At 40.8% G+C, this 23,701-nt stretch overlaps 2 protein-coding genes across 7 annotated transcripts in view; both read right to left on the bottom strand.

Moving 5' to 3' along the window:
- CC2D2A (coiled-coil and C2 domain containing 2A) overlaps positions 1-2,963 on the bottom strand; it is a 64,545-nt gene extending 61,582 nt beyond the window's left edge. For 2 of the 4 annotated variants that reach the window (XM_084517104.1, XM_084517105.1), the window contains exon 1: positions 382-581. In XM_084517104.1, the coding sequence (XP_084373230.1) occupies positions 382-430 (49 nt within the window). In that variant the 5' untranslated portion in view covers positions 431-581. Of the gene's footprint in view, positions 1-381; positions 583-1,275; positions 1,375-2,092; positions 2,159-2,921 lie in introns of those variants that run through there. The other 2 variants (XM_084517106.1, XM_084517107.1) reach the window with 2 other exon arrangements.
- An 8,347-nt stretch (positions 2,964-11,310) lies between these two features.
- C1QTNF7 (C1q and TNF related 7) overlaps positions 11,311-23,701 on the bottom strand; it is a 50,218-nt gene continuing 37,827 nt past the window's right edge. For all 3 annotated transcript variants that reach the window (XM_084517964.1, XM_084517963.1, XM_084517965.1), the window contains 3 exons: positions 13,942-14,140; positions 12,797-13,042; positions 11,311-12,318 (listed from right to left, as the gene is read on the bottom strand). In XM_084517964.1, coding sequence (XP_084374090.1) covers positions 11,687-12,318; positions 12,797-13,034 — 870 coding nt within the window. In that variant the 5' untranslated portion in view covers positions 13,035-13,042; positions 13,942-14,140 and the 3' untranslated portion in view covers positions 11,311-11,686. The remainder of the gene's footprint in view (positions 12,319-12,796; positions 13,043-13,941; positions 14,141-23,701) is intronic.

Below are 23,701 nucleotides of genomic sequence, written 5' to 3'. Positions count from 1 at the left end.
GATTACGGGCAATACAAATTTCGCTTGGATTCTGGTGAAAACCCGAGGGTGGTTATACCTGGTGTGTTTGGGGTTTATTGCCCGTTTAACCCTACAAATTCGCTCTTTTTCGCCCGGTGCAGCTGAGCCCCCGGAGCCGCGCAGCTGGGCCAGCGACCTCCTTCCCCCTAAACGTGCCGCTAGGCCTCTGCTTCCGACACCACACCCCCAGTAGCAAACCCACGCCCAGATTTCCCAAAAAAATGATAGTTTTGGGCAAAACCAGCCCGCAATTAGCTGCCAGGACCTCGCTCACTGCACCCCCCACCCTCCTCCTCAGGTCCCGCCCCCCGCCATGACACCCGCCCCCTCAGGCGGGCCCCGCCCCTTGGGGCCACTCACTGCGCGGCGGCCGGGGGGAGGCGGCGGCGGCGGGCAGCGGTTCCGCCATGCGGGGCCGGGTCCGTTCCTCCGTCCGGGAGGGCTCCGGCAGCCGGGGAGGGTCCGGGGGGCTCCGGGCAGGGCTCCGGGGGTGGCAGGGCGGCGGCGAGGCGATGCGGGGCCCGAATTTATCGTGGCGGGAGGGAGCGCGGATGCGCAGTGCTGCCCGCGGGGCTGTGCGCGCATGCGCGGTGCTGCTTAAGGGGGGGGGGGATTGTGAGGGGGCTGCCGTTGGGTGCGCGGATCTGGTCCTGTGAAGGGTCCGGTGAAGTGATGGCTCCTCACGATTTAAACACTGTTTCTGAAGTCGTTCTGCAGGTGGAAGAGAGGGCAACCGTGTTTTCCTAAGCTACTCGAGTCGAGCTGTTTTAGCTAGGAATTCGGAGAATGTAATCAGCTAACTCGCCTCAAAGTAAAATAGAATTAAAAAACATTTAAAGTACATACTTAACAACATACGGTATCTGTATGCAATGTATTTGCACAGAAATAATAACCATGCCCACCTGTGTTATCACAGAATCATTAAGGTTGGAAAAGCCCTCCAAGATCATCTGGTCCAGCCATCCCCAATGTCACCCACTGAACCATGTCCCCAAGCACCAGGTCCAGCCTTTCCTTGAACACCCCCAGGAACGGTGATGCCACCACCTCCCTGGGCAACCCGTCCCAATGCCTGACTGCTCTTTCTGAGAAGAAATGTCTTAACCACAGTGCCTATATGGATCTAGGGAATAACACAAGGGTACCAGACACTCCAGTTATTTATACTTTTCTGTTACACATAGGAGTAATTCCCATAATTCTGTGAAAAATGACAATAACTGTTTTCTTCTCCACTAAGTGGACACTGACCTTCATGATTATCATTTGGGGCTCCACACCAAAGTTCATCTGCTCAGAGGCTGGCATCTGGCTGTCACAGGCAATGCAGGAATTACTTTTAGGCAGTTACTGTACGAAGAGAAAGGTTTTAATATGTGCACACTGATCAGGAGATACATCCATGTAACCTTTGCACCCTGAATGCTCAAACAAGATACCCCTTAACGTAGAGTCCTATTATTATTTTTTATATTGAATGAGTCAAAATATATGTATCTGTTTAATTATTCCATGTAACTGAATGATGTAGGCCAGTATACACTGCATGAAGAATACATTGCATTTTAAATACATATATAAATAATCCACCCACAGTCCATAAAGTAAGCATCAAGGTTCGGATCACAAAGACACATTCAATCCCTTTTTTCACTCTCAGTGTTGGCTTTGGTTGGCTGGAATCTACCAAATCACTTCAGCTTTGTTTCCACTATGAGGTTGCAGTATTTTATTACAAATGTTTGGGGAATTTTCAGAGTTAAATGATTCATTTCTACTATTACTTCAGGTTCCTGCCTTTCTTTACCTTTAATTGTCAGGACAATAAATGCAGCTCTATGTGTTCCCTACAAAAAGCTTGCACCAGCAGTGCTGCACCAGTGCAAAGCACTCACAACAGCATAATTTGTTCTGGATTTTAAAATTCCTGTGAAGCAATTCACAGGAATAAAACGCTTTTCCACACCTTGCTACACCTCCTTTAGCAAGAGCGCTAACTGAGGCCTGCACAAATCATCCTATTTCCCCATCAGCTCTTTGTGCTGGGTAATGGCTCCTGTGTACTTGCCTTAAAGACTGCTTCCAGCCCAGGAAGGAGTGATCTCCACATCCCTCTTTAGCTCTTTGAAGACACCTATTGCAAAAACACAACAAGCAGAGGAGGAATAACTTTGTTATCGCCTGCCTAGGATTAGTCCTTACTCTCCCCAAAGGATTTTCAGGTTGCTGAACAGCTTCCTCAGGTTGCACAGAGAAGTGAACTTGCCCTAAACAAGTGGTTTTAGACAAACGTGACTGTCTCCCAAACCACCTTTGCATTCACCTCAGCACTTGTTCCCCAATTTCCTGCACTAGCCCTAAGGATGACGTGCCCGGGAACTGCAGCATTTCCTGGCTGCATGCAAGTTTCATCAAATACCAGCTTCATGACACACACACAAAAAAACATGCTGCAGCTTCTTGCAACGTTATATTACTCAGCACATAAAACTCTTTTTCATATTAAACTTTATGTATCACATTTCAACAGTCTTTCCTAAAGGCAAACGAAAATGGAGAGTGCTGGCAACAAACCAAACAGCCCTTATGGCCACTTTCTTTAACAATTTGCTAGCATTTCTTGAAATTAAGTAGTAGGGCAGGCACTAAAACAAGGTAATAAACAACTGAGCGCTAAAGCTCTCCATGAGCTCAGAGGCTGGCTGTTTCCAAAGCACTAAAACCCCAAAACAAACACAGGGAAGTTTCTTCCAACTCCTCTTCACAAAACAAATTATGTTAAAAATACATGGGACGTCATTTTAAGGGCCTTGGATTCTTAAATTTGTCTCATCCGTGAACACATGCAGAACACAGTGACATTTAAACAGGCCTGAAGGAAAATATTTGTTTCCTACCTGGGCTTTCTGTTGCAGCAGCTTTAGGACTGCAGGCAGCAGCCTCCCCTAGCAACAGGCTGCCCAGGGAGCCTCTGCCTCTGGGTGTTAAAGAGACAGATTCTCCTCCTTAAGCTGCTAAAGCTGTCCTGTAAGATTTTTTATTTATTTATTTTAACAGTTTCTTTTACATAACAGGGAAAGGAAAGTTGCGAATTATCTGCAGGAAAGATAAGAAGTGATTGCACCTCCTGCAGATAGCAACTTACCCCAAGTACTGCAGTGACTCGAGAAAGGAATATCCATTGCATATTCTTGCAGGATCATGAATGGTTATTTCAGATTGAAATACAATAAAGACAGTCACTCTCCCTAACTTTCAGTACTGAGCTTTGCTAAATAATCAGATCGATTTCTGTGTACTTCCTCTGTAACTAGAGGAGAGGCACAGATGCTCCTTGGGCCATGTAAGACTCAGAGCAGTGAAGTTATATTCCTGACTCCCTCCCTCTGAGGACTAAAGAGATATCCTAAACCTCTAATTTAGCCTATATGCCAACATTCAAACAAGTAAAACGTTTTTAGATGAATTCCACTCTTAAAAAATCCCCGACATTGGTCATGTAGGGATAAATCCTTTAAGTGAGCCAGTTATTTTCCAGGCTCTGTTCTCCAGTGCATGAAAGTTCTCAGAGTATTAACCAAAGCTATATCGATGGGATGACAATGTATTATCCTTTACAGATGGTCTTTACAAATAACAGAAGCTTCAGCAAACTTCTTAGCATGTAACTTTTGAGAAAAGTAGTGGGAAACAGCACAGTAAAAAATATAGTGTCACCTCTCAGTAGCTGTAATTTTCAGAAAGGCTTTTTATTTCATTTTTTGTTTTGTTTTATGGTTTTGTTTGTTTTGATTTTTTTTTTTTTTTTTTTTTTTTTTTTCACCAGTCCATGAATAGAATAGGCATCAGTTCCAAGTCTGGAGAAGGCAGATTGTGAAACTGCAGTAAGAACACAAACCATAACTTTATTTAAGAAGTTACCATTATACTTTAATACTTCTGTAGCAGAACAGAAGAGGCTGCATTATCAAGGCTGCATTAAGATTGTTCTAGAGACTGCTAGAAGGGAAATGCAGCCTTAACCCCTGGCTGGAGAGGCAGCAGAGGGATGACTTATCTGCTTGTTAAATGCTCACAACCAGCTTGTCTGGATAATTGGAATGGCAGAAATCTGTCAGCAATGCAGTCAGTTTGTAGAAATGTGGATTGTCTTATATACAGTTCGTAATTTTTATAGGAACGAGGCAATTTATAGTATTCCTATCAAATCTGAGGAGGTCTTTGCTGCTGCACCAAATTGCTAAAAAGTAATTTCGTATGTTAGCATTTGTATCAGTACCTTAAGTACAACCAGAATAAACAACATTGCTGGTACTAAATGGAGTTGTTACTAGACCAATTTATAATTGTTCCCGTATAAACAGCCCCTATAACATCTGAAGGTCTGTTACTGCAGCATTTTAATAGCTGGAATCACATGAAAAGAGATGGCTGAATTGTTTCCTATATCTGAACACTGTTATAAAAAGGAGATCATGGGAAGAAGTAAACAGTCACAGAAGATAAAAAGATTGGGAGTATGCATGTTTAATTAAATTAAGAGGAACTATCACGGATGGAAAGCACTGACACGACAACAGCTTTCAAGAACGGGGCAGAAGTGTTACCAGAAGCGAGTTTTCTGGAGGTGACACATAGGGTACACAGTCGCTGGTATCTGCTAAGTCTCATCGTATTTGCGACTGTGGAAATAAACGATTGGGCGGGTGAGCCTTCGTACATACTTTGGCAATGATTCAGGCTGAACATCTTGTTTTGCTAATAAGCCTGTGTCCCAGCAATCTCTCCCAGTCTCAGGAACAGTTGTGCAAACAGCTGAAATGATGGACAAATACGAGCTGCGTTATGGAAGGAGCGTTAGTATCGTACCCTAAAGGAGCAGTGGGGGGCCTCTGCTTAACAGGATGGAAAGCTGCAGGATGTGAAAACACAAGACTACACTCACAGGAGAGAGACAAAATTTAAGCCGTATATGTTTTCTGCAGCAGAAAGCAACACATTTGTCTCAGTCGGTGTTGTAAAAACAACTACAAGCCCAGTGTCTTTGAGTGCACTGGACAGCAGATAAGATGATATGAGAAACTCCCCTTCTGTAGGTGCCATGCTGTCACCGCTGGGCATCAGCTCTTATTTGGTCAAGGATGGCCTTTGGTGCAGGCAAGGTAGCTCCAAAACTCTGTATCTTACAAGATATGCACAACTTCTACAAAATAGAAGTACTTGTGTCTGTATGATTAGAATAACAATTTCAACTGCTTTATGCAGCTCTGCATTGATCTCAATTTCAGAGAGCTTAGAAAGAAGGGAGAACACACTCTGCTCAGCTTAATTATTTTAAACTGATTGCAACTACTCCAGCATGACAGAAATCACAAATAAAATCCCGTGAAATTTGTCACACATGGGGGGGAAATCAGTGTTCACTTACCAGAACATCTGCAAGAAGATGGGTAAATGTCGGTGGTGTGGAAAGGAGGAAAGCCTGCTGCTTCGACATCAGCATCAGTGATAGACACACTTTCAGATGATTAAAGAGGTTGTTTTTCAGCCCAGAGTTATAAATTCTTTCCACTGTCTTCCAAACCTAGGAATAACAGTTGATTGAAAGTACAGAATGAAAAAGCGCTGCTGGTAAATTTCCTTCATGCAATTCACTCAGTTCTAGAAATCTCATCTGCTTCTTGCTAAGAGTTCACATTTAAAGCCTCCTGAGAAACATAATTTGTTTGTGTCTTTCAAGAATTCAATATTTCTTGTGCCTTTGTTAACATGACAGAAGCAGGGCTATTATTTGACAGAAACAATTTTTTGAACATGGTGTTATGTCTTATATTGTGTTTAAGATTCTGACAGGTGCTTTAAAGTTCCAACAAATTTGTCATTTATTCGTAATTCTTAAAAATCCTTAAATATGTTGAATCTGGGGACATGTGTGAGTTATCTAGCCCACCTTCAGATACCGTAAAATCTTCTGGAGGGCAGCCAAGTTATTGCAGTGGAGGTTGTCCCAGGAGGACCTGGAGCAATACTTTAGGAAAGGTCTGACAGAAAGTCACCTGCATTATTTTATGAGTACTTCTATGTTCTTCTCATCAATCCGCACCTTCCAATTGTGAGGCATATAAATCTCCATATTAAATTACACCAATTCTTCGACTAACAGCAGAAGTCATACCTAGTTTTTGCCATCTCAAAGTTAAATGCTAACCTAAGTTAGTCACATAGTTACGGATAACGTGAAGAGACAGGTACCTCCGGATCTTCTTAAAGCAGGTGTCACATACATCGTCCAAACTGAAATTTACCCCACCTAATTTCTTTGTACTGATGGCAGAAAAGCTAACAACTAATTTAGGCTAGGCAATGAGCTTTTAGAGATTAATGTCAGGTAAGATAAATTTCACACTAATGCCTGCTGCTGCAGGAACAGTCTCCATATAGGAAAGACTTCTTTGCAGGTCTTCCAGCAAGTAGCTCCGCATTGTACCAAAATAATTACATGTGGAATTGAGGAATATATATCAAATGCCAAGTAATCCAAGGTACCTTTTTCTTTGTATGTATTTACTATTAAAATATGAATGTCATATATCTCCTTATTTTTTCTTTTGCTTTAGGTAGTAACTTTGATGAATTGATCCGATGTGTGCATCTGGACAAAACCAAGTGTCCGAGAAACCAAGAATTTCAGCAAAATGCTTTGATCTTTCTTTGTGCCAGTGTCAGGAAGAATCATGCCTCTGAAATTCAGAAATACTGACATAACCGTGGTTTGGACTGCTGACTTAAGGAGCTACATGGAAATGAATATAACCTCTAAAAGCTCCGTAAGCTGGAGTCTAAATGGTTTGCACTGAAATGAATAAATTGCTTCTTGAAAGCAGTGTATTACTCATTGAGAAAGATATACCTATTGAATGAAGCAGCAGCAGTGCAGCTCAGCAGGTGAAATATCATCAGGCTGTTGTGATACATTGCTTTCTCAACTCTATTTATCTTCTATTTACTCTCATGTATTATTTCTTGGATGGAATTCATCACCTACAGAAATAAATATATTAAATAAGCCGCATTTCCACATAAAACTAAAGTTCCTACTGACTAAATTGCCTAGTGTATCAGTGTGGTTATCCTGAGTATGAACTACGTGCCAGTGGATAAATTAAACAGATTAGTGAAAAGTGAATGTTTCAGTAAATGTCTTAGTGAATAAATATGATCTGAACCTAGCGGGTGACCTGTGGAAGGTAAATAAAAATAAAATATTATATGAACTGCACCAACAATGGAAACAGACTCAGTAGGGAATGAAATAAGCTGCTTTTCAGATTTTTGTATCTTTGCCTATCACCAAAACACAGAAATGCTTTTAGGCAGATTTATGAAGATCTGAGGAATGTAGATAATACTTTGAATCCTGACATCCATTAGTAACTTTTTCCTTTGTATTGTGTGAGAATTGTGAAAAATTATTTAGGACTAGTTTTACTTATTGCCTCTGAAATGAATTTATAGTAATGTAAACCATATGAAAACCAGTAATGAGAAAAGTGAAGGTATTTATTCAAAGAAACGTACTCATATCAGTTTGAAGATGAAGTTTTCAACACAATTAAAATATTTAGTTAGTTATCTTTGTTAAAAGTGTTCAACAGTGGAACATGAAACTGACTTTGTCACTCTACCAGGTCTAAAGAAATTTTGAGAGATTGTGGGGGCTATTTTGTTTCAAATAACTTTATTTTTATTTCTGTATATTTACATACATACATACCAAGTAATTTTATTTATTTATATATGTAAATATTTATATACATATTTATATATCTTATGAGTCTCATGAACACCAATCTTCTTAATGTTGTTTGAGGGCTTCCTTGTGGTATCAGGTTTGTATGAGTTCTTGCATCCTCCTTCAGAAAGCCCAAGAGCTGGTGCTGCAATAAAGACATGCTTTCTCCTGGCAATTTCTCCTGGTGATACTAATATCTCTCTGCTGACGGTAGACAAAGTGTAGCTGATTAACTTAGTCCAGATGCCTAACTTCATGTGCCACTATAGCATGTATGGAATGCCATATATACTGTATAGAAATCTGATTAATTTCAAATTTAATCCTAAAAAGATTCTGGTCTTTGTTATCCTACAACATCTTGAAACCAAACCAAAGCAACCCCCACCTTATGGTGTAAATACTGGAAAGACTTCAGCCCAAGATATTTTCACTATAAATTCAATTTTAGTCAGAGGGAATACACCTAATGAAACATCATGTCATCGAAGTTGATCTATTTTCAAGTAAAATAGCAGTAATAGCAATGATTTATTTAGGAAAAAGTCTTGAGATCCTGAATGAGGGCAGGGACATACGCTACTTGTATACATACATTGTCCATACATGTAGTAAAAAGATTCTTCTTGCCAAAACCTATAGAAATAATTCATCAGAATTATTTGTTTTTAACAGTTCCTGCCAAAATATTAAACTGTTCAAATTGCTACATAATCCAAATGGGAAAACTTAGGCAAGCTAAAATGACTTTTCTATGACTGTACAAAAATAAATCTAAAATTATTAAGTAGAGGGAGGCAATAACTCTTGGTTTACTTATTCCCATGATGTCATTTTCAACATAGGTGTGGTTAAAATATCTCTTTTATATTTCATTCATTTTTACTAAATTATTGCAGGGAAGCAGCTTGATTTAAGTTAGGATGGTAGCCAGTAACTTTTCATTACAATGCCCCATTTTTCTCTATTCAATGGTGAAAAATTAGTTTTGTCTGAAAATTTCCAGATTTATGATAAGCCACAAGTATGTTTCTCTAGAGCCTGAAGAAAATCAGTCATGCTGTTTTCTTAAGTATAGTTTATAGGAAATTTTCTAACTTGAAGACGTGAAATATTTATGAGTGTTGCCGTAATAAAAACTGATTTGTTAGTCCTAATATAAGCTCCAATATGAAGTCCAATGTTGTAAACCTATTTCTATGTTATTTTCTTAAATTAAATATGTAATGAAATACTTTTATTACTTGTGTTTGTTGCATAATGCATGTTATGGGCCCGATCCCACATCTATTGTGTGTCCTGGATGTTACGGGCCTGCTATGATCCTCTGCTCTCTCCTGTGGAAATTCCCTGCGGGTACCAGTGAGCACTGCTGAAGGCCTTCGTTTGTGCCTTGTGCTGTCACTGCTGGCTGTGAGGAACTGGAATAAATCATTGGTATAAAATGGTGATTGGGCAGAATTTTGCACTCATTTCGTGCTTGATTTGCAGATGTATAAATGGTTGTACAGCACAATGATGAACTGAATCTTTAAGTGTTTTCTTCCCTATTTTTCATGGGAAGCAGCCCTTGTATAAAACTAATAAATTTGATGTCTAGTTAGAAAAATAATCCCCTTTAGTCTTCCACCACACCATGAAATAAAGTGAGGGTTATACAGGCGTTGCCACTTTGATTTGTGGGCAGAACTGTACACCTGTTCACTGCATAAAGCAGCAATCACGTACTCAAAGGCACACGTTAATGCATGGGGAAATGAGGGATCAGATGCAGGGGATGTAGATTAATATTCCATATATAACTGTACTGCTAACATTTCTTCATTTTGCAATCTCAGCAGTATTTTTGTGAAATTTTGTTTGATTGTAACTTTCTTAACTAAATCAAGAAAACAAAAAAAAAAAAAACAAACCAAACCAAAACAGGACTGAAATTTCCCCCACTTTGTTCATCAAAGAAGTGGGAGTAGGGGTTGTGTAACACAGACCACTAGCATTTGAAATTCTTTGCGTAACTGCTAGAAATAACAGATTTCTGTGTATCTGGATCTAATAAAACCAGACTGTAATTTCTTGCAAAATAAGTGCATCTCTAAACGTGAAATAAAAGGTGGCCAGTCTTGACTTGAAGGTGTTGAATATTGAAGGAGGTACCCCTAGTTAATTTTTACAGTCCTTGATTACCACCATTGGTTAAAGGTGTTCCTCATTTCCAGTGGGAATTTTACAGTTTCTAAGTAGCGGGTCTTGCCATGCCCTTATCTGATGGAACAAAGTACCAGCTACTACCAGAAATTTGCAGACTGTGATCAGCTCACCTCTTAACCTTCCCATTGACAGGAAAACCAAACTGACATCGTTAGATCTCCTGTGGAAGAACTGCATCTCCATGGGTAGAACTGCAACCATTTTTTTTTTTAAAGAATTTTCCAGTATGCTTGTAAAACCTTGACATAAGTAGTAAGTTTCATAAGTAATAAGTTTCATAAGTAATGCTGCTCCTTATACCTACTTGTATTTCCAGTGGTCATACATCCAAAGCACTGTAGCAACAGCCTACTCTTATGACTCACATTAACTGATTATCCATGATGTCCCATGTATCTTTTCCAAGTTCTCTGATTTCCTGAATGCAATCTTCCATCTCGGATTTGACCTACATTTATTTTATTGCATTTGGCCATATTAGAATACAAGTAAGCCTACTTTAGTGATGTGACTCAGTTTGTTCCATATAATTTACTCTCATTACTGGTTACTGTTCTATCAGGCTTTTGGCATCCATAATTTTTCTAGCAAAAAGTTTTTATTTTCTTCCACATCTTTCACAAAGACATTGGATGGCATTGAAATAATAACAAAACCACTTGGAATTACATTGAAAATACCCAACAACATACTGATTCTTTATCTGCAAGTTTTCAGTTCTCTCAGTTTTCAATTATTTTATATGCTTAGCAACTTTGTTCTGTTCTTTTAAGACTGTGATCAGGCAGTCCTCAGCTAGTACAAATCTGCAGGCACTTTTTAGGAGGTTAATTGCTTAGGACTAGAGGGAATGGCCTCAAGTTGTGCCAGGGGAGCTTTGGGTTGGAAATCAGGAGACATTTCTTCTCAGAAGGAGCAGTCAGGCATTGGGACAGGTTGCCCAGGGAAGTGGTGGAGTCACTTTCAAGGAAAGGTTGGATGTGGTGCTTAAGGACATGGTTTAGTGGGTGACATTGGTGGTAGGGGGATAGTTGGAGCAGATGATCTTGGAGGGCTTTTCCAACCATAATGATTCTGTGATTCTATGAATGTCTTTTGTTGGTGTAAATATCAGATGAGAATGTGCTTGTGACCTGTTCAGCTGAATTCTGAAGCAGACATTCCTATTTTATTCCTTTAAAAAAAAAAAAAATATATATATATATTTATGTATATTTATAAAAAAAAATATATATTTTTTTTCTGTTTTTAATGCATTTTCTGTCTTAAAATGACCAAAGATGATATTGCTGTCAATTGTTCAATTTTATTTTAATATCATATACAAAATATCCATTCTACATTCCAACTTTATATATTTTATATAAAATCCAATGTACAGTATCTTAAATTTGTTTAAATATTATTATCAACTAACTTTTGAGAGCAGTCAGTCCTGGAGTGATGCAGTCTTTTATTAATTATTGTTCCTTTAGATATCCCTGCTGTTTGGTAAAGAATCCAGCTTAGATTCTAGAAACATCCATCTGAACTCAGATATGGTTCCTGTCAAAGCAAAAATCAACTCTCAGATTGGTCCTTCTCAGCTTTGTGTCCCACACCTGGCTAGATAAAATCCTGTGCTGGAGTGTCCAGTTTGCGTGTGATTCGATGTCATCTGATTCAGAGGTCGTCTTCGTCTGATAAAGCATCAAGATAATCTGTATCGACATATAAGAGAAATCCAGAAAACAAGCTGTCTGCCCATGTCGGGTCTGAAAAGAGACCGTTTTGGTCAGCATAGAAGATCTCGAGCCATACTTCATCTTCTGGCTGAAGGTAGATGACCGTAGATCCAGAAGCCACATCGTGGTTTCCTGTGTTGGCATCGAATGTCTTTATCCGGTACTTCCCATTGTGAACCAGCCCGATCGCAAGGTGCTTGTTTGCCAAGGTGATATCATAAGAAAAATAATAAATCCCTGGGATGGCACAAATAAACTTCCCCGTGGAAGGGTTGTAATGCTCACCCTCATTGAAGAGGACTTTATTGAACACGATCGGTAATCTTTCCTCGGGGTAGCTGGTGGTGATGCCAACAGAAAAGGCAGATTTCAGCACGATCTGTCCACACTTACAGACCCCCGGTGCACCTGGCTCTCCTCGGTCTCCTTTATCTCCCTTAGGTCCTGGTGGTCCAGCTGGACCTACTTCACCTTTGGCACCAGCCAGTCCTCCAGGTCCTTTTTTACCAGACTGGCCTTGGTCTCCTTTCTCTCCAGCTGGTCCTAATGGCCCAGTTTTTCCTCTTAAACCTTCAAAAACATTTCAAGTTAGTTAATCATTGCACATATCATCTCAGTAAGTGATTGTGTGGGCTACTGGGTTTGTCTGGACAAGCCAAAAAAACAGGGTCAGAATTTCAAAATACTCCAAAAATACTTTCAAAATCTTCTAATAAGTTTGTGAAAGGAACGACAGGTTGGAACAGAGCAATGGACCCCACAGCCCAGGAGCCCCTTTTTTTTCTATACACATCCTTCATTTTTCCCAATTTTGTTTTAGTATCCATGCATAGGAAAGTTATGCCTTTACATTTATTTGCACATATCTCACTATATGCATATTTGGCATATCTAAAATATATCTTTTCTTTCTCTCAACACATATACATGCATCACACTTAAGCCCACACAGGCACGTGCACCCACTCATCACATGCACATATAACAGTGATGGGGAAAGGGTTTATTTTGTTGTACTACGGTGGTAGTTTACACAAATATTCAATACCTGCGCTCCCTTTTTCACCTTTTTCTCCCTTCCTGCCATCTCTACCGTCTCTTCCAGGAAGACCAATGCGTCCGTGTGGCCCTGGGGATCCGTTAGCTCCGGGGGGACCCACGGGGCCTGGCAACCCGGGGATGCTACAAATGTATTTGGTGTAGTAATTCTCTCCTTTGAACTGGCTTTGAAGAGGTTGTTCGCTTGTGTAGATGGCAAAGCTTGTAACGTAAAGCAACACAAACATCCTTGGATCTGGAAAAAATGCATATGTGTAAGAGTTTGTGCACATCATGGCTCTCTGATCGCAGTCAGATGCTCTGAGTGTGCTAACAAGCATCACACAGTGATGCATTATGCGCATGTACATGCACAGGGAACAAACGGGCATTTCCAAGTCAGCAGGATCCATGTGCAAGGCAAGAGGGAAAGCCTGCCATGCTGAACATTTTTCTGCTCACAGTATATGCTACTCTATGTCTTCCAAGTAGCCTGTAGGCTGACATAGTGTAACTTGCAAACACCAGCTTTTTGGACCAAATTTTGACATTTACAAAAAAAGAATCTTGATTTTTCAATGCCAAGCCCTTTGCTGGCATGTTTTATTTTGTCTTTGTGTATTTTGACCTGTATGTTGTGTGTTTATATATTACAGAGAATATAAGTCGTGCCGGAGGGAGCTGTACCTATGCCAGGAGGATATGCCAGTGGGAGCAGCCTTTTCGAGTGAGGACAAAGCTTGCACCTTCACTTCATTTTGAAGCCCGTGAGATTATAAATGGATCTCCAGCCTGATTACCCATAGCAGAAACTCGCTAAGTCTGCAGAAGGGGCACCAGTAAGGGATTACAGCTTCAGTGCTTGGTTGTACACCCTGGTGCAGTCGGTCAGGCGGAACCAGACAGCTGCCCTGTGCAGAGCAGCTGCAAAGGGGATGCCAGCCAGGTTTTCTCTTTAAGCCTGGCTTGGGCTGTCACATGACACAAACTGAGTCACAATATCTTAAAATAAAATTCTTTGAAGTATTCCATATTGTGGTTGGATGTTTTCACAAATGACTCGGAGTAAATTGGATTTCTCTGTTGCACAGTATACACTGAGGGAATAAAGAAAAAGCTCTGTACATATAGGAATGTGCTGAGGAGTGGCAGTACCTGATACACAAAGGTGTTTGAAGTTAGTGTTGCACTAGCTGAGACTCAGTCATGGGTCAGGTGCGATTTTGTGAGTCAAGCTGTTTCTTCTAGCTCACTGTCTGGATTCTCAGAATGCGTCTGTGGGGGGTTTTGTTTGGGTTGTCCATTCCTTCAGAGCTAATTTACAGCACAGAAGCAAATCAGAGTCCACTGGTTTCTGTGGGATGAAAAAGAAGATAGAGAGTGGGGGACTCAGAAAAATATCTTTGTGAAATGCCACCTACCTTTATTTTACAGTGAAGATCAGATTCATTCTCAAACTCATTGTTTAAGAAATTACAAAATGATTCAATAAAGTAATTCTTCACAGCCCCTTCTCAGTTATATGATTGGCACTGACTGATTGATTTAAACAAAACAAAACAAAACAAAAACATAAACAGATAGATTTGCTTGCAGTTCATGATATTTCCTTGGCCATGACATAATATATGGCATGGCCAAATCTATTCAGCACAGCAAAAAAACAGCATATTCACACTCACAAGCACATACACACTCTTTACCAAGAATAGGAAATGTGAGGCTGCATCTTGATATTGAAGCAGAAAAAAAAGCATGAAAAGATTGTTGTTGAAGAGAAGTAAGTGATGCTCTGAAATTATCTTCAGTGGTTTATATTCTGCTTTTCATATTAAGCATCTTGTATCAAACTAGCAGAAACCAAACTATTAATTTTGCCGTCATTTGATAAAGGCTCACAATACAGGCAGGCACAACAGCTTCCAAGAGTGGATTAACATATGAATGTGTAACATTACAGGAGAAGAGCAAATGATAACTCCAAGGCAGTAGTTAGCTATAAGCACAAACTTCACAGCAACGTTTGCTCTGATGTTCTACTGAGGGTACCCAAATAAAGCTCATGGATTTTCATGGGACTTAAATTGGGGACAACAAAGCTCTTTGCAGAGAAGAGTAATTTAAAGCAGTTAGACAGGAGGGAGCAGCTTGGAGGGAGCTGATGCCTTAGGCTGCCTGTGGATTTTACACAGAGCTGATGGATAAGAAGCAGACACAACCTAAGGATCAAGGGCTGGAACAAAAATTGCCCTTTGCCAGATGAAAGTCTGAATCAACAGGCTTGATGTTCTCACATCGTGTTGTACATAAGCCAGGCAAAAATAATATCAACAGCTGCTGGGTTTGCCTAATTCCAGGGTATTCTACAAACCAGAATGAGAGCTTGCACACAGCTGCTTGTCCCTGGCTGGCCAGGAGCTTCCTGATGTGAGAAGCTGTCTCCAGCTCCCAGACCTTTCCACCTGTTCTTCTCATGTGGCTACAAGAAATTAATTAGTCTGGGACACATGTCTGCTAAGGCCATGGAAATAATGTACTTTGGGAAGGGTTTTGGAAAACCCCTCCCAGATCACTTTTTCAGGAGTCACCTATATTGCAACAAAGCACTTTATCACATAGAGTTAACTGATAGGCAGAAAATGAGTCAAATATTAGACTTTGCTTCTTGTTTCTGGTTGTTCTTTTCAAAAATAGACACTTTTGTCTGTAAGCTGGAATAGGAAACAATGTCATTTATATGTGCCAAATACTTTTTGTTCAAAGAAAAACAACTTTTTGAGGAGTTCATTCTTTTATCCAAATCACAAAGCCAGAATAAGCAGATGGTATTCTTGTTAACAGCAATAACAATCATCTTCGCTAGAGTCAGCACCAAAGATAATAATGATATGATTCTAACACAGGATTAGAACAATGTTCCTCCATGTTTAGAAAGTAGCATTTCAATAGGTACCAAATCCAGTAGGCAGAGTAAGAGTACACGCCGAAGCTTTCACTGGAAGACTATAGACATGCTCATCACTTTTAACATACAGCAATTTCTGGAACAGCTTTATTAAATGAAGGTGGCATGATCACAGCCCTTGTCCATGAACCTAAAAGATCATCTAATTTTTTTCAATATCAGAAAAATATTTTCAAAGTTATTCTGGACCTAATATGCTACAAATCTGTTGACATGACAGATCTACATTGGAAAGTTGCTCCATTCATTGCATTCCTATCAAAGCTACATACTGGGTAACAGGGTCGTTAGCATCAAGCCTCTAGAAAATCTCGCTGCATTTTCAACACACTCAGACTGTACTCATTAACATTTTTTTAAGCTTAAGAATTAAGGGGTATGTAGCAAATTCCCTGTTTTGAGACTTCCTGGTATATGACCTAATTGTCCTCCCTTGTCCAGCTATGCACATCTTAATTTTAAAATTTACTAATTGGCATTGTTATGAAACAATCACAAAAGATTTCCCATCAATCTTTTATAAATAAAAGCTGGGTCAAAAGCCAGTAATTGTTAGTCACAAGCTATCCTGGCTGTATTCCTGCAAGCTCTGAGTTCACTTCCAGCACATATGCACAAACATCTGAGAAGGAGGGGAAAATGTATTTAACTTCCTTGTGAAAAAAAGATGTAGATGAGAAGTATTAATACTCCTGGTCGCTTTCTATCTGCAGCACTGGTGATGGCAATGGCATTGGCAATGGCTTAGCAGTGCAGAACATAGTAGTGTGTACATATTGTGCCTCTCGAATAGCAAAGGCCCATACTGCTTCACATCACTGCACCTTGCATCCCCACTGGGGGATGTCCAGGCCTTCTCCAGCTCTCCATCCACAGGAGATCTGTGGTAGAAATGAGGCCGAGAAGGAGATAATAAGTCAGGATGTGAAGGAAAGAGAGATACTCTTGACAATTAGCTTGGATAGACAAGCAACTGTGCTTGTCTTCTTCTGGTCCACATTTCCCCCCAAGCCAGTTGTGTCTTCATGTTCAGACTACCCTATAACTGCCCTATATAGCTTCAGAAACCGTGTCATGGAGTCTAGGATGCCAAGCACTGCTTTTTTTTTGCATGGAATGATTTTTATGTTATCTAAAACAAAAGTCTTCCCTGTTTGTTTGTTTGTTTGTTTGTTTGTTTGTCTAGCCATTTTATGTTGGCCATTCACCTCCAGTTGAGCACAGGCTTAGGGATTTGCCAGTTTTGTTTTGTGTGACAGAGACTGTGCTGGACTTCCAGAGCTCCACGAGTGCCTTGCAAAACAAGAATCAAGCCCACAGGTGGCCATTGCCACGCTCGATGGGTTAGTTTCACAATCCAGCAATCCTCACGTAGTTTCACATTGTCTTTATTTCCCTTAAGGGGGATAGAGTGACCTGAAACTTTCTGAGCACTCTGAACTTTTGATTCCCAGTCCTAGAATGACTGATCATGCCCAAAGGGATCAGCTAGTGGAAAAGAACATTAGCTAAATATTTCTGAGAAAACAATCCATAAAGGCCTTATTAGCAGTGCTGACATTTAATGGTCTCATTTGCTTCAGTGTGCACTCAGTCATGTTTGAACAGCCTCCTTCATAACCACGTTGAGTGCAGTCAGATTCTTCAACCATGTCTTCACAAAAAAATAGAGAGTTTATAATCAAGACCAGAAGTTCAATGTGTTTGATTTTTAAAATATCAGAGCAGTGAGAGTCATTTCATTTCTCAGTCTCTGACTTGAAACATACTGTCCCTTTCTGGTTCCAGCATTTCTTATTATTTACAAGGTTGTTTTTGCTAAAAATGCCCTAGAATCTGATCAAGGCATGTATCAGTGAGATAGCCTGCCTCAGCTGGGGGGAATTTTCACATGAGGGCTGGCAAGCGAAGCAATTTTGCCACTAACTGCACCAGAACACAGAATGAGATAAATGAAACCTGACAGAATTTGTCTTGACAGGCAGCTGAGAAGTTAGGCCATTTGCTTACAGTTTGCAGTGTGGGGACAATAAGTTTGCTTGCAATTTCTTTCTTACTGAAAAATGATCAGTATTTCACTCTGGAAGACTCAGGATCCTTACACCTAGGCTACAGACCTTTTCAAAAGGTTCCTTTATTTCCCTAAAAAAAGTGAGAGAGAGAGAGAGAGAGAGAGGAGCCATAAATCACAGTAGGCTGGCTTCAGGGATCACTTGCAGTTTGCAGGTTTAATTATGAATCTGATCTGGAGTCAAGATGTGGATGTTTGTAGGCATCTGAAGATGTGGATGGAAGCCTAGAGCACTGTCCATTTCCTGGGGAGGTCCCTTCAGTTCAGGCAGGCTTCCTTGTACTGATTCCTCCCCAGTTTTGTCAGAGTTGATGACAATTTCCATTTCCTATCTTAGATCATTCAGATTTCCAACCTTGTGATGACAAAAGTGAAATGGAGAACAGACTGGGCAACCATTTTGAATGGCATGGAAGAGCTAAAATAGCCAAAAAAAAGAAAATGTCAGACTGCTGGGCACATAAGGACAAACAATGACAAAATTCATAGATTATTGCCACACATCATAGGGGACTTACTTCCACTGCCTTGTGCTCACTTTCCTTCACACCTGGCTTTTGTGAATGAAAAGTGCATAAAAAGTGCCCAGGGGTGAATGACAGCTGGCAAAGTGAGCTCAGGACACAGAGAGCAAGCCCAAGTTAGGGCACTTCACTGGATTTCTGGCTAAATGGTTTCTAGACCCTGGGCACAGCTTAATTCTCACCCACTCAGGTAAATGTCATTTGTTACACACAGGCACCTCTGAAGTCTACTTCTCCTTCACCCAGTTGCTCCCTCGGTGACAGCATATTGTACCAAAGAGCAGTGTTCACCGTCTCATCCAGAGAAGGAAGCTTCCAGACCCCAAAATGGACACTCCTCCCCCAGCACATCATTGCCTTCTGGAAGCCCATCAGATGATATCACCCAGGCACGGAGCCTTTCCGGGAACCCTGCGGAAAAGCAGGCACCCAGCCAGGGACATCTCTACATCAAGCCCAGCAAAGATTGAAGGAGCAATTTAATTGCTTGGTCAGGGCTAATCCAGCTGATTTGCCCTAAATTGGTCAGGGGAAGGCTCACACAAACTTGTCTGCTGGTGGAACAGTGGAAACCATGGTCTGGGGCAGAGAGCAGCCGAAAGTGGTGATCTCCTCCCCCTGTTGTGCTCTATATGGAAGAGGTCACCTGTACAGGGTTTGACAGGAATGATTTATTTTTTTCACACTGCAAACACTTACAGTTATGGTAGCAATATTTAAGTGTACAGAGGGTCCCTCTGTGCTGCTGTTATAACACAGCAAGGCATTCACTTTTCCAAGAGGAGAACTGGAAACTTTGCCAACATGGGCAAATCCCCAACTAATGATGGCATGGCAGAAATGGCTTGCTAAACACTATTTGTTGTGGTCCTTTGATTTCATGTGATATTGTAAATGGTCTCTAACACACTGGTAAGTGCAAAGGTATTACAAAGTCACCTTTCCCTTCTCTGTAGAATTAAATTGTGACACCTTAATTTTCTAACTCAAAAATTTGGATAAGTATGCATGTCTGACAAGACAATTGAAGACTGATTACTTTTTATTTATATGACACTTAGAAGATGGAAGACATTGCAAAGTTCCTACAGTCTCAAAATTTTATTCCTGAGAGTGTATGTGTAGCCACACAAAAGCAGGAATTTCTGGAGTGCTCCATGCTGGGATCCAAGGCGGGTGCTGCCAAGCTGTGCTCCCATGAATGCAGAATGGTGCATACCAGCAGGGCTCAGACAATACAAGGCCTGAAAAAATCTCATTACAGCTCCCAGGCTTCTGCTTGAGAACCTTCACAAGGTAACTACACCATCGTGTGTTTGAAAACAGATGTAGCAAACCTGTATTCTGGAATTAGATGTTCCTGAGTAAGAAGTAACTTCGAGGTGCTGAGACCTTTGGGCTCATTTATGAAAGTTCCCCGAAGTTCCAGTTTATAAAAAGCCTATGTCAGACCCAGGCTGCACAGGCTCACAGAGCTGAGTGCCTGAGCAATGTGTAGCCTCTGAATGCTGCTAGATTTCTTGCAGGACTAAGTCTGCAGGGCACTACATCATCCACTGCCCAGACTTAGCCGCACTGTCTCCATCTTCTGACCTTTGGTGCACCATTGTCATAGCGTCATAGAATCAGAACATCCCAAGTTGGAAGGGACCAAAAGGATCAACGAGTCCAACTCCTGGCTCTGCACAGGACCACCCAAAAGTCAGACCAGACGTCTGAGAGTGTTGTCCAAATGCTTCTTGAACTCAATGCTCAGGAACACCAAAGGGAGAGTCTCAACATGAAACTTACTTAAGCATGACTTTACGGAGAGGTGGTGGCTGTGAAGCTGAACCTCCCAAAGATGCTTGTCTCAGGAGGCCATGTCTCATCTACAGAAATGATAGATGCATTTAAAAGCTTAAGCCTTGCTCTAAACCAGTGGGGCTAGAACTTCTGAAAGACTGAGGAATTTTGAAAATGGCACCAGTGCTTTGTAACCTTAGGTGCTTTTCAAAACACCACCCTGCAACCTGAGTGAAATCTCCTGACATAGGATCATGTTAACAGGTGTCCAAGCCTCTGAGACTGCCAGGCTGCCACATTCTGTGCACCCTGAAGGTCTGACATGGGACTTGTCAATGTGTGAGATAAAATCCTGGCCTGGAGATCAGCATAGTTTCCTGACGATTAGTGGCTGTGTGCAGAAAAATCCTGGTCTCGTGGAGTGAGCCTACCTCAAAGCTATTACTTCAACAGCATTACTCCTATATTTACACTGGAAAAGAAAAAGGGGAACTTGGCCTGTTTCAGTCGCATTTGTGATTGTTATGGTTAATGTCAGATCCCAGAGATAGGAGCCAGGAAGATATAAAAATAGAATGAAATTTATGTAATGTCTGCTTTTGGGTAATAGCATGTTTTTTACACTTCTTCCTGATTAAATCAAATCTTTAAATAACAAGTTGATTTTCAGTGAGATTAACATCTTTGTCTGTGAGACTGAAGGACACGCATGTTAGAAAGATATCTCTAAACAGTTTTGAGCCATAAAATAAATTAAATGTCAACCCTATATGGCGTAGTGCATTCTATTGAAACAAAGGCTTGTGTTTCTGTACAAGAGCAGAGAGGATGATGCATCGTGCTTCCCATCACGCTTCACAGAAACACCAGCTCCAGCCAAGCCCACCCTCTGGCACCCACACAGCGCCTGCATTTCTAGTTTATGGGCCCAATTTTCAACAACCTCACATCCAGTGTAGGTGTGTGTATCAGGGGAGGGCTGGCTGCTCCCCTGGGAACACTGGGGGCTGCCCACAACCCCAGCAGGGAGCAGGCTGTCAGGAATCGCTGTGGGGTTGTGTGAGGCCTAACTGGGACATCAGCCCATGGGTAGTGGTCAGCTGGGCTGAACTGGGTCCTGGGCCATGGCAGGGTGGGGGACAATCCATCCCATTACTGCCCTCCTGGCTCTGGAAGCAAATTGGAAAAAAAATAAAGCGTTATGATCCTGATCTGGCAGCCTGAGCCCACTCTACACAGAGGGAAATTATAATTTTCAGCAGAAGGCACGTAGAGATCTGTTTAATTCCGTATGGATCCGTGCCCCTCTCCCTGCTGCGGCATTCACCGTGCTGCATGGCCGACTGCTGCCCTTCAAGGTTTGCTCTTTCTTTCATCAGCCTCCTGAGGAGAACCATTTTTGTGGGCTGTTTGGATTTCCAGGCCCTCAGTCTGAATTATTATTATTATTTCTGAATGTACAAACTGCTATGTAATGTGAAGATGTAAGTGTCAAGCTTGTTGATTTGAAGACATGTTTGGATTGTTCCTACAGCACATTGAAAATTTTCAAATCCATTAGAAGAGCTTTTTGCTTACTGTATTTCTAACACTGAAACTAATATTTTTCCCTCTGTATTTCTGACTTGGACATTTCAGGCAGGCAGTTTTAAATCTCCAAGAAAAAAATATTATGAAGAAAAAATTTGTATTATTTCATTTATGTGTTTTATAATTTACACAGATCTTGAAAGGGACAAACTAATGCTGTTGTATAGAGCATGAGTCTATCAATCTGTTTTGCCAACTATTATAATCTAATATAGATCCTAATTAAAAGATGTTCTAACAACCCTTTAGAAATATTTTTACAAGCAGAAGATACTGAAAAGGAGAAAAAAGGGGAGAAGAGGAGAGGAGAGCAGAGCAGAGCAGAGCAGAGCAGAGCAGAGGAATGATGAATGCACTTAAAAAAATGAAATTTTACTGTGAGATGACAACTTCAATTTGGTACACATAATCATTTGTCAGCCTGATTCTGTACACACTGAAATCAAATGGAAGTCTTACTGAAGGTGTTGGATCAGATTCACAGAGAGGAAGAAAGAAAACACACCACAGATTTTTCTTTCAGGAGATCTAATTTCTATTTCTTGATCAGCTGAATGTCTATTCTGTGGCAATTATTTAGGTTTATGTGCTTTTTTTTTTCTTCATCGGTAAAACAACAGCATCGATAATAACAGAGATAATATTGCTCTGGTGATGTAAAAGCAGGTTATTTCAAAAGCACTTTTCAGATTCTTCCTTTCCTAAGTAATTGGGAACTGACGTTTCATATTTCAGATTAGTTCTCTCATGGGAGATTAAAATGGATAAAATCCGCATAATTCTTGCGGTTTCTTCAGTGCTGTGGGATGAGGTCTAGTGTCTGAGAGTTGGTCAATTTTTACTTCATAACAGAGCATCAGCCGTACCCCTGCTTGTCACTAAGAACAAAATTCAGCCTCACGGAGCTAGGCATAGCTGCATCAAAACTGAGTGTCTTGTCTGGCCTCAAAAGTGTGTTCTCACTTAAGTTCTTACAGTAATAGTTTTACTGTTTTTTGACATTCATCCTATCTGAGAGGTGTTTGTTTCCCTAGGTTCTCCCCAGGGGATATCATGAAGATGGTGCAGCTGTCAGCCACCTTGACACTCGTTGGAAGGAAAGGCTGACCTTGGGCTGCTGAGCAGGGGGTTTTACCTCAGCTGTGTTCTTCATGTGAATGATGCCTGTGTGACCTCAACAGGTTCTATGTGGGACATAAGTGGGCATTCCTGGGTGGCCAGAGGTTCTCAGTGTTTGGCAACCAATTTCATTTCATTTTCACTTGAACTTGCCCTGATCTCAGCCTGCCAACAAAAGTCCCACCTAGCCCTGAGTCACAGGGTGTTAGAGCCATCCTAGGAAGACCCTGTTCCATCCTGTCTTCTCCACATTGATCAAGTTGCCACCATGTGGCAGCCAGCATGGATGGAGACTTCTTACTCAAATGAAGAATATTGAATATATTCTTCACATTGAATCTCCATATATTGAATGTAGATTTAGTGGACCAAAGTCTGTGTGGTACACTGTGCTCTGAGTGTACCAGCTGGATTGGCTGAAGACTGTGAGAAAAATCTCAAATAATTTTCTTCAGACAGGATCTTCTGTGAAGCTGTTATGACAGCTGTGTGCCATAAGCATTTTTGCATTTTAAATAGCAACATTGATTTAAATGTATTATTTATCTCATAAGGAATTCTTTTTACTCTAAAACAAACAGTATGCCAAAGTCACTTCTAGTGAACTGTCACCCAGAACTATCTTTACAATTCCATTATAAAAAGAAAGAAAGAGTCATCAAGTCTTAGAGCATATTCACTTCAAGTTTCCATGGGGGTAAAGAGTTCTGCAGTTTCCACTTAGATGACAACCTGTAAAGATCCAAAATGTATTTACTTGCAAGTAAAGCTGAAAATAGAAAAAGCATGGCCAAGATTTCTGTTGCCTTGATTAAAATGACCATTTCTTTCAGCAGTAAAAATTATTATGGAATGGAATTA

This window comes from Aythya ferina, assembly GCF_964211825.1.
Source record: "Aythya ferina genome assembly, chromosome: 4".
In the NCBI taxonomy this organism is placed as follows: domain Eukaryota; kingdom Metazoa; phylum Chordata; class Aves; order Anseriformes; family Anatidae; genus Aythya; species Aythya ferina.
This window is presented reverse-complemented; position numbering and strand designations above follow the sequence as displayed.